Source organism: Raphanus sativus, chromosome 5 (genome assembly GCF_000801105.2).
Source record: "Raphanus sativus cultivar WK10039 chromosome 5, ASM80110v3, whole genome shotgun sequence".
In the NCBI taxonomy this organism is placed as follows: Eukaryota; Viridiplantae; Streptophyta; class Magnoliopsida; order Brassicales; family Brassicaceae; genus Raphanus; species Raphanus sativus.
The window spans coordinates 12,700,147-12,712,336 of record NC_079515.1 but is presented as its reverse complement, the minus strand read 5'-3'; the positions used below and the strand labels follow the sequence as shown (position 1 = coordinate 12,712,336).

Sequence of the window (12,190 nt, the reverse complement as noted above, 5' to 3'; positions counted from 1 at the left end):
TTGGGTTTCATTTTTTTTCAGGATCCATGTATTTTTTTTTTGTAATTGTAGCCATTGGATTTTTTTCATTCAAAAATTCTTTGTTTAATTCATTCAAGAAATTCCTAAATCTTCAAGTCGATCATTCATTTTCTTTTTGTGTTAATATAAAAAATATTTGAGACAACCCTCATATGTATCAATAATTTTCAATGTACATGGGGCACAAATTATATGTCTTTTCTTTTCCAGCCGCACAAATAATATGCTCGATATATATATATATATATATATATATATATATATATATACAATGTAATATAAATATTGTAACCATTCAAAAAGATTTATCCGTAATGAGATGTTTTCTCCTAGCTAGCGATAATACTGGATGCGTTGTGGTTAAAAGAAAATACTGGATGCGTTGGATTTATAGTGGTGAACTATTAAACTTTAAGAAGTCAAACTGGTTATATATATTGATGAATAATATGAAAATAGACAGAGACGTAGTATAGGCCACAATTTTTTTTTTGCGCTTGGATTTGCATTTATATTTTTCATACTATAATTTGCTAATAATTAGAATGAATAATTAAGATAAATCAAATTTATATTATTATTTCCTCTCTCACAAGAATGAGAACATATAATAATGTGCAAAGGTTACGCGTTGGAGAATGTCAAAGAGGATTAGATTAAGCACCCTTTTATCACGACGTAAAATAGCCAACCCATGTATGGATTGCATTTTGCTTGTCAAGTTGCTTTAGATTTTTCCAAATCGAGCTTACTATCCATAAATGGTTACAACGAACCGATTCTGAATAGTAAGTCCAATTTGGAAAAAGCTAGAGAAACCTGACCGACAAATTACAATTATATTAGCCGCCTAAGGTAAAATTACGTTATGAGGAGATTAGAGTATTGTGGATTTCTCTACTAAATTATGAGATTTTTTTTAATTTAGTTATATGATAGTTTCTAAAAAGTGTTCTTAACTTAATTAGATTTATATCTTCTTAAAAATCTAATCTTTTTTTTTCTTTTAATCGTAAATACTAGTATGCCCCAATAAGAAAGCTCTAAATTACGCATGTTCTTTGATTGTTTCATCTGTAGTTCCTATATAAAAAAAGTGGATAACTGGATATTGGCATGTTGCATATAGTTTTATTTTATATTGGATGTTAGTTATAGTACTTGACCTAAGAAAGAATAACTCGGTTCAACAGAACGTGTGTTGCATCTATCCATCGTCGAATTATATAAACCATATAACTAATACATAAATTCGACTTTTCGTAGACAAATCATTCACATGCTTTGAGACTATGTTAGTTTGAGTACCATACCTTTTATTTGCGTCGCTATAGAATATGGGTATATATACATTGTACAATGTACTTAGAAACATATATGCAAATATCATTCAGGCATGTCATTATCCATAACCACGACGTCAAAACTCTTATTATAAAACGTCACCTAATCTCAAATTTATGCAAGTCGGCGTCTTAAATGAAAACCATCAATTTTTTCAACATATTATATAGATAGCCGAGCTTCAAAACTAGACGTGGTTGCCATGCATTTTGTAGTACCCGAAACGACGGGCATAAGAAAACTTATAATTATGTTGACTAATTTTTTCATCAAGAATTATTTACGTTATATTTATAACTTTAAGTTTTTTTGTAAGAATATCAATTAGGTCGTCAACGATTATTTTCTGTTTTTTTGGGATTGCAGAAACTACATTCCAAGTTATTCACTGTAATTTCGATTATTAATTTATTATTGTCATTTTAAACATTCTAAATCTAAATGACACTTTTACGATAAAGAGGTTCTGGATTCGTGAAATCCTCAAAAATCTCAAATAGATATTTTTTTCATGAAAACCATGTTTAATAATTATTATATATAAAATTTTAATCGATATATATTGTGAATTAATAAAACTAAAAACTAATTAATTATTTTTTTTTATTTTTATTATTGTAGTTTGACATTAACTTATAAAATTTTATGTATTTCTACTTAACCACAAACAGTTAGTAATAGTACATGTTTCTAAAAATTTAACAAAAAGTATATTTAACGTGTAAAGATAGTAATCGAAGATTAGACATATTATTCTCAACGTTTTTAAGACATGTGAAAATACCATTGGAGCATTAAAATAAATATTACAAAATATGCGCTCTAACAAAAAAAAAAAACTTTAGAATTTCGAGAAGTATATAAAATTTGGTAAGTAGGAACTGCAAAGTGGTATTTTACCAACTAACATATTAATTTGGTTAGTAAAAATGTTTAAAAGTCATATCACTCATAATTAATTCAACCTTTTCTGAACTGAAGTCAAACCCACCTAACATCACGGAAGACACCATTTAGAGGACGGCGTTAGGCTATATGTTCCCGCCGTAACAGAAATCCTAACGTCGAGCAATATAATAGTTTAACGGAGTTAAGCGCCTTCTTCCCACCTTCGTTGTTTGCCTATATATAAGCATATTGTAATCTTCAGCTTCTCCAAGTTACATATCTCTCTCTACACCTTTCCTCTTCATCATACACAAAAGAGAGAGAGCTTCAATAGATTCAGCAATGGCGGTCTCGAGAAGTCTCCTAGCTCTCTCAGCAAGTCTAGTTGTTCTTGCATTCTTTGTCTGTGTAAATGCATCGACAATGTAAGCTCAGAGACTCTCGAAGCTTTTTACTAATTCGTTGTTAGTGAAAGCTTAGACGTAACTTGTTATCTCTGCATTTTTGTGTAACAGAGCTCACGAAACAGAGGAGATTAAGTCTCAGAGCCCGACCAATTCATCAACGGCTGACAGGTGAGTTTTTTTTACTTCTTGTTCAATCTCACCCATCCAGATTTGATCAATTGGAATGCTTAAGTAATGTTTATACGGCGTCGTTTTGAATGATTTGTTGTCTGTTTCTCAGTTTTAGTGACGGTGCATGGAATGAACACGCCGTTGAAAACCCGGAAGAAGTAGCTGCATTGGTCGATATGTAAGATACTCTTAAACTGTTACGTAGATCTTCAAAACATTTCAACAAAATAATAACTAATACTCACTCCAAGATAAATACCCTACATTTTCTAAAGATATTACTTCTACGTCTTTCATAAAATAAAATTAATAAATCAACTCTACTTATTGAATTACTGTCAGTTCGAAATTATTTAAACTAACTAATGTATTAAATATATGTAAAAGATACAACATTTCTTTTTAGAACACAGATGGAATATTTTTCTGAAAACAAAATTAAAATGTATTTCAATTACTGATGGGTTGGACATTTTTATTGTATTATTATTTCCACGTTCTGTCCATCTCATATACTCAAGTCTCAAACGTTGTGATTCCTTACATATTAGTAATATACATAAGTTACACCCACAATTTCCTTTAATAGTTTTTTTCCCCGTAATTGTTAACTCTGTATACTTAATTTAGGGCATGGGCCACAAGTTCTTACAATTAAAAAAAAAAAGAAGAAGTTCTTACAGCTATATTTGTGACACAGACACGCCGTGAACGCCATTTAAAGCGCCTCTGTCGCCGCTACTTTCCACCGACGTAAACATATAATTAAATATGTACATATATTTCATATTGTGTATAAATATATCTTCTTTTAGAGGCTTCACATTTATTCAGGCCATATAAATAGAATATTAAAAAAAAAAGAATGATAAAAAGTTTTCCGTATAGTCCGTATCACAAGTTATATGATTCGTATATTAATATTCAGTCACATTTATTACACCACATGGGTCCCTCTTCTTCCTTGGTCCTTCTCCCACGTGAACTTGTTGAATCTTTGGGGCTTTTCAGTTCAATCAAAACTTTTACGGATTGATTTAATAATTACTAAACTTACATCACTCTTTCAGTAAAATTTAACTAGTCGAGTGAATTTGATTTTCGCGCGTGCAGGACGATAAGGAACAGCACGGAGCGGAGGAAGCTAGGATTCTTCTCATGCGCCACCGGAAACCCAATCGACGACTGCTGGAGATGTGATCGGAACTGGCACCTCCGTCGCAAGCGTCTCGCCAACTGCGCCATCGGTTTCGGTCGCAACGCCGTGGGAGGACGCGACGGTCGTTACTACGTCGTCACGGATCCATCGGACAACGACGCGATAAACCCGAGACCGGGAACGCTCCGCCACGCCGTGATACAGGACCGTCCGCTATGGATCGTGTTCAAACGCGACATGGTGATCACCCTGAAACAGGAGCTGATCATGAACAGCTTCAAGACGATCGACGGGAGAGGCGTGAACGTCGCGATCGCGGGAGGCGCGTGTATCACGATCCAGTATGTGACGAACATCATCATCCACGGGATTAATATCCATGATTGTAGGCGGACGGGTAACGCGATGGTGAGAAGCTCGCCTTCGCATTACGGGTGGAGGACGATGGCGGACGGTGACGGGATTTCGATTTTCGGGTCGAGTCATATTTGGATTGATCACAACTCTTTGTCTAATTGCGCTGATGGGTTGATTGATGCGATTATGGGGTCTACAGCCATTACCATCTCTAATAACTATCTCACCCATCACAACGAGGTTCGTTTCATTGCTCCTTAATTCTATTGCCTTACATTACTAGTTCGGTTCTGGTGATTTGGCTTTGGGTTAGTTCGGTCCGCACAGGTTTGATAATCGGTAGTTCAGTTGTTTTTATTAATTTTACCAAAATGAACCGAAGTTTTCGATTTTTAGGTTCAAGTTCTAGTTTAATTTAGTAAAAATGTTGGATAATTTCAATTAAATCAGATTAGTTTGGTTTGAAATTTGGATTTGGTTTCAGTGTAAGTTTTATTAAGAGTTCCGTTTAATCCAGTAAAACTAAAAAAAGAAGAAAAAAGATGTTATTGAGTAGGTTCGGTTTGGGTAAATTTCGATCGGCCTTACATTACCAAATTGGCTATACCTAAACTGATATTGGAAATGGTGCTAAATTTGTTGTGAAATCATTGAATCTTCAAACCTTTTGAGGTGAGTTGGAGTAAAAACATCATACTTAACCGTCAAATTAGTATAGTTTTATAAGTTAGGTTGTGTTAAAAGAGATGTTTTTTAGTTTGGTCATAGCTTAGTCACAACAGAGACAATCAACTTTGATAACATTCATTTCTTATGAACGTTCAACACTTAAAATAATTTTCTTGATTTGGAATGCAGGTTATGTTGATGGGGCACAGTGATTCATACACAAGAGACAAGGTGATGCAAGTGACCATAGCATACAACCATTTTGGGGAGGGGCTTATACAGAGAATGCCAAGGTTCGTACTCCCTTTTTTCTTTCCGGTTGTTTGCATCAGAAATCAGGAGTGCTAATTCTTGTGTTGTTATTTCAGGTGTAGGCACGGTTATTTCCATGTTGTAAACAACGATTACACACACTGGGTAATGTATGCGATTGGTGGAAGTGCTAACCCAACCATCAACAGCCAAGGCAATCGGTTCCTTGCCCCAGCAAACCCTTTTGCCAAAGAGGTATACAACTAAGCTACTACATTTGATCATGTGTATAGACACACCTTTGATTGAAGTAGGCCATATCTGAATGTTATATTTTTCTGACAGGTGACAAAGAGGGTCGGTTCATGGCAAGGAGAATGGAAGCAATGGAACTGGAGATCGCAGGGAGACTTAATGCTCAACGGTGCTTACTTCACTAAATCTGGAGCTGCTACTCCTGCAAGCTATGCCAGAGCCTCTAGCTTGGGAGCTAAACCATCTTCCGTTGTAAGTATGCTCACCTACAGCTCTGGTGCCCTCAAATGCAGGATTGGTATGCGGTGTTAGCTAATTGTATAACCCTCAAAGCCAAGACCTAAGACGATATCTGAATAGCTAAGGGAAACAAAGAAGAAAAATAACTTGTTTTCTTCGTTCCCGTTCTTTACTTTTTCACTGTGTCCTTTTCTTTTCCTTTTACCATCGTAGTGCCCTTCCTATCCGCATCTAGTCGTCAACCTGGGCCAGCTTTCGTGAGCCACAGTGTTGTTCGATTCCATATTGTAGTACAGTGCATTCTTCTTTTTCTTCCTTATCTCTTTTGGTGTATCATCATTGTATCATATATTCTTCTATCAATGTAATGTCTTTTATAACTGCTTTTGTTACACCATCCCATTGACAAATCTTAGATAAACTAAAATCACAAAAGACGGGTTTATTTATATGAAATAAATGCAAATAGCCAACTAAAATGGGTAACTACAAAAAGATCTGTATAACAGAAATTGAACTCATAACGGTGTCTTCTCGTTTCTGTCGGGCTGTACAACGTTGATTTATTTTTCAGCATGTTCACCTCCAATGGTTCGCAATCTATTCCGTGGTGGGTCTAACCGTCGCCAGAGCCGTGCTTACTATATAATCAAAAAGACATTTGCCACAGGCCTCCCAAATTATCTACAATTTTAGGGGTCCCGATTTCTTAGAGTGATCGTATCAATGTACGTTAATATGTTTTCTAACACTCACCGTAATGACCAGTGTTCGAAACTTTATGTGTGCATTATTTTATTTTTTTTGGACTTTAAGTTTTTTTGTTTTTGCTAAATATAAGTTTATAGAAAGAAATAAAGATTCTGAATCAAATAGTTTTCCAAAGAGATTTGAATCCTAATTTATAAAGAAATCAGGCTCATTTTCCAGGTAAGTTTTCCAAAAACACCAGAAATCAAACTCTAATTTGATTTTGATCTGTGTTTCAAAAAAGTCTTTCAAAGAATTTTGTATACAGAAACAGAACGTTGTCTCGTTTTCTTCTTTTATAATTTTAAAACTATAGCAGTTGTATAATGTATTTACTAGTTATATAAAAGGGCCCCAATTTAAAAATTGCCTTAGGTCTCTAGAGACCCTCGCATGGCACTAACCGTCGCAACAGGAGCACAAACATCACATTACTAGCTTCAACGCACAACATACCATGCCCATGCATGAATTAATGTATATAATGCATATTTTGTAAGTTGATGACTGTCGTTTTCATTGGGTTTTTAATTTGTTTTTGGTTGAGATTCGATTGGTTTTGCAAGATATTTTGGTCTTTTTAGAGTCTTTTGGTGTTCTTGTATCTTACAGGCTACATGTGAAAGAACAAGATAGATAGACTTCTATCTATCTATACTAATAAAGTAGGCTTTTTTATCTTTTTGGGGGAAAAAATGCCATATGGAATTTTCTTTTTAATAATTAAAATATTTTCTCAACTTAAATTTAATGAATTTTGGTATTAATTGTGAAATAAATGGCAGGAGGAGAGGTTAAACTTTTCTTGATACATGTCCAAGCGTTTATAAGAGTGTTTTGAATCTGACCCAGATCCGTAATTGAACTGATAAATCTGTGACCCAATAGAAATCGAGTTTGAGTTTTATTGCAGCACTGGTTGAACCAATAGATAATTTTTATTTTTTCTATTTTTAGTTTAAGTTATATTTTGAAATTATTTTTTTATTTTCTAAATTTCTAATTAAAATTTTGAAATTTCAGTTTTATTGTCGTCTTCATCTTCTTCTACACTACAATTTACGTTTGCAAAAAAAAAGAGTCATGATTGTGCTTGAGTTGCACGTCCGTAAAACATACTGAAGCACGATGAGAATTATTATTCCCCTACACTACAATTTACTTTGGCAAGAAAGGAGAGTAAATTATTTTTAATTTTTAATTTAATTTAATTTAATACAAATCATTACATTTTTAATTTACAGATCAAAAAAAATAAAACCATATGATCATATGAATTACAAAACAGAGTTTGGATTGTTGAAAAAGAAAAAATTGGCGAGATTGATTATAATAAATTAGAGAATGCTCTTACTGAAAAAATATCCCAAAAATGATGAAGTGACATTAGAAAAAAAATTGTTGGTAAGTTTTAAATTTAGAGAAAACCAAAATTAGTTGATGTGATCTGGTGTTAGTTTATTTTTGTTATTGACAATTTATTACAATAATGTTTTAATTCTGGTTTATTTTGGATTGGAAAATGTCTTGATTTTTTTAGATATCATAATTCTTATGTTACAACTTTTTTAAAATAGTCTAAACAATTTCTTAATATTTTGTATGTACACTTAAAATTCTTAACTTTAGCTTTTATATATATTTGTTTTCATAGCTAATATATTATTATATAATAAAACTAATTTATTTATTAACCCGCAATTCATCTGCAGTTAATCCAATGATCCAGTGATTATGTAAATCATCTGATTCAGTGTCCGGGTCGGGTTTCAAAACACTGGTTTATAGGACTTTTTTGTATTTGATGTTGACGATGGAGAATATAGCCTCTACAATTCTTCTTCTTTTACGCAATCGACGTAATCATTCATATAATCAATTCAGAAATCATATTCATCCCACCATCTCCTATTGAATGCTTCTTTAGTTCCTGCTTTCTCAGTTTCATTGTATATGTATAGATGGTGTGAGAGTTCGGACGATACTCCCTTTACTTTTTCCAATTCAATCATTGTCGAATTTCCAGTTTCATTGCTCGGAGTTAAAGACAAATCAGTGTAGAGATGTTCAAACTAGGCTACAACAATTTTGGCAAGCTTGAAATGTTAAGAAAGGAGAAAGATATTGGGATTGATATGTTGTTGATTAATGGGAAGGTACACCGATTTCTTATTTCAGTTTACCAGTTAATGATTGCTTATTTTTAAAGTAGCAGTTTTCTTATGCATCATCTTCTTTCTTAGGTGATGCTTTTACATGCGTTAATCAACTTTCTAAGGTTTAACACTTTAAACATTTCTTGAAAGAAAGCTCAGTCTATGACACGAATATTTAAGATTCCAACTAAAAAAAACTTATTTACGACTATTAATTTTTATTCTATTTTTATTAAATCGATTAGTAACAACTACTTATGCTATTTTACTTTGAACTAAATAACTTCAAACAAAATAATATATTACGGTCCCTAATCATTATAAAAAGATCAGAAAATATTATTTTTTATATATTTTCATTTTACATATTTTCTTTACTAAGACCATATAATAAATTATAAATTTAAGTAAGAAAAAATATAAAAATCCGGCGCGTAGCGCCGGAATATCACTAGTTTGAGTAAAAAGGAAGCATAATATCGAATTGAATTTGAAACATGAAAATAAATAGATTGATCTATATGTGTAAAAGATCAATTGTTCCCGGGCGGAATATTGTGTATCTGCCAATGAGAACGGATCAATCAATCAGAAAATGCAATTGCCGATAATTTGACAGGTGATCGAGCAATCCAAGAAGCAGGAATCAACCCATCTATCACGAGGATCCCACGGTACATGCTATAGGGACTGCGTGAGGCCCCAACCCGGTTTTCCTTACCGCTGGTACATCTCCAGTTTGTTTTCCTCGACCAAACTTGGTCCATACTCGATTTTTCCCTGATTTAAGATTTTAATCGAGTTTTCCCCTATGAGGTTAATTTCAGCTTCCAGTGTTCGCTAAGTCTATCCAGCATCCTAGCAAATCACTAATACAGACAGTATAATAAATATCTTACTGCCTCGGTACTTGGTTGTCTGTCCATCCCTACGTTCCTCCCATGCTGTCTTCATGCTTTCTCCATCCGTCTTATTCAGTCAGCTCGATCCAGACTTAACTGAATCCCCTTATTCCTTAGTCACTCAACCAACCATCCCCACATGACCAAGTAAACAAGAAAGATAGATTGGTCTCCAACCAACCATCCAGTACAGACAGCACGCCAGCCTTGCTAGCGTCCCGAACCAGTTCCTGATCACTCCTGATCAGACAGTACACACCCGACCTTACAGCCCTTGATCCAGTCAGTACTATCATCACATAGTCCATATGTACTTTGGATCCTTTCAATTTCCTATTTATATAGAGATGTATAATATTTTGTAAGATACAAAATTCATATCAATCTTAAGTTACATGACATAATTATACGGCAATAACAAAATTTAACATTCATATATATGATGTTAAAGACCTCATATATGATTGTATAATTGTGACAGTGACACTTTTAGTTATATTTTAGATTTTCAAAACAAAAAGACATTTTTCTAAAATATATAACGCAGTAACAGTATTTTTTATTGACAAAAATATTAATTATTTGAGATTATTTTCCTTTTTGGTATATATATATATATATATATATATATATATTAGTTTTCAAGCATTCATTATGGACCTTTTTGTACTATGCATATTTAAGATCAAATTTTTTATATCAATAATATTTTATATTTACAAAACATGTAGTATACATTTTACATATAATTTAGTATATGTGATACATCAATCTCTTATCCAACTACCATATAACATATTATAACAACTAATAAAAAATTTTAAATAACATCTAAAACATTATAGCAACTTTTATAAGGGGAGAAAACTAAGCTCAACCCTACGAAAAGTTTCGAAAAGGTAAAAATATGTTAAAACTATGTAAAAGTATGGATGAGAAAGCCTATGGTGAGGGAATGAAAGATTTAAAATGATGGTGAGAATTTGAAAAAAAATGATAGAAAACAAATTAATGATAAAAATAAAAATAGAAGTTTTAACAAAATAATCACATTTAAAGATCGAAAATCACTTATTTATGAAATTATTATATCATTATAAATCTATATTCAAACTTTTACCATAAATGAAAATTTAAAATAAATACTGTGTGAATTCGTTTACTCTCTTGTCAGTATTATTTCTGATTCCTTTGGTTGTTTATGTGAATATATTAAATGTATGAGGAAAGAGTTTGAAACATATGGTTTATTGGATTGACGGTTTGGTTTTAGTATTTTTTAAATATGTTAAATTTTAAATGATAATAAGAAAAACTGAAAAATATTTAGAATCTTAATCTATTCTTATCCGGTTTAAGAAATAGGGTAACTGTGTTTTGATTGTGATATGAATAGTTTAATTTAAAATTTATGATATTTAGGTGTATTTAAATTTAATTTAATTTTTGTATTTTTGAAAAGTATGTATGCTATTATATACATTATATTTCATAAGAGAAAAAATACTTCACGATACTGAAAATTGTTACTTTTACTAAATTGTTTTTAAAATATTATATAATGTGTAACATATATAGTTATTGACTATATAATATATCTGTATGATATATTATTTGGTAAAAATCTATCTGTATGACATATATTGTTTAGTTTCTGACAGATTGATAATTAATTGAATGAATCAACTTAATGGGGAAAATTTAGTGAGAATATCAAGTGATAATCAACAATAGAGATTTAGATCAAATGATAAGATGATTTATTCTAGGGTAAATGAGAGAACATTTATCTTAAAAACACATTATGGATGAAAAACGTTATTGTGTGATTTTTTTCCTTATAGAACCTTAATCTACCTACCAGAGACAGATCATAGTCAACTACTACACACATAGTAGACTTGCAGTAAATTGGAGGGGTTAAGTTATAAACATACATATTTTAGAAACTTAACGGATACTAGACTTGCAGTAAGTTGAATTGGTTCAAATCATTCCACATTAAGAAGATATTTAAGTTATAAACCAATAGATATACAATGAATCTAATGGAGACCAAAACTGCTTACTAAATAATTGGATTGAACTAGAATGAACCAAGTTGTAATGTAATTTATTTTGGAAAGTCAACTCATCAGAAGAATAAAGCGAACTGGATCATGAAAAAACTTTTATGTTAAAAGTTATTTAAACTCAAAACTGGAGAACATATGTTCTTTGTAGCAAATTGACTAAGGTTGGCTAGTATCTAATATTATAGAGATTATGCACATCCAATCCATGGAAAGTGTGGTTGGAAAAGACCCATAGTTGGTACATTCCAAATTTAAGATGATTTTTCTAAACAAGAGTAAAAAATGATTTGTGAGTCAATTGGTGCTTGCTAGAATATATAGGTTGTAATTGCTCAATTGCTCCATAATAACCATCCATATTGAAGTATTTTAGTATTTATATTAAATTCAAAAATTAAGGTTGTATGATAAAAATATTATACTCGACATTTGTAGACTATAGTCATATGCTTTTTTGGCCCTATTTATTTTTGTAAATATTGATCTAAATTAAAGGTTATAAGCTAAAACACCATGCATATCCTACACCACATGATTCTAGCTT

The 12,190-nt window shown here is 31.9% G+C and overlaps 1 protein-coding gene across 1 annotated transcript; it reads left to right on the top strand.

Annotated features, from left to right (window-relative positions):
- The first annotated feature begins 2,500 nt into the window (after nt 1–2,500).
- Nucleotides 2,501–6,143, top strand: LOC108859164 (probable pectate lyase 10). Its single transcript, XM_018633021.2, has 7 exons — nt 2,501–2,678; nt 2,769–2,828; nt 2,941–3,009; nt 3,945–4,587; nt 5,206–5,309; nt 5,385–5,523; nt 5,614–6,143. Exons 1-7 carry the CDS (start codon nt 2,596–2,598, stop codon nt 5,833–5,835), a joined length of 1,320 nt encoding a protein of 439 aa, XP_018488523.1. The 5' UTR covers nt 2,501–2,595; the 3' UTR covers nt 5,836–6,143.
- Nucleotides 6,144–12,190: the final 6,047 nt, after the last annotated feature.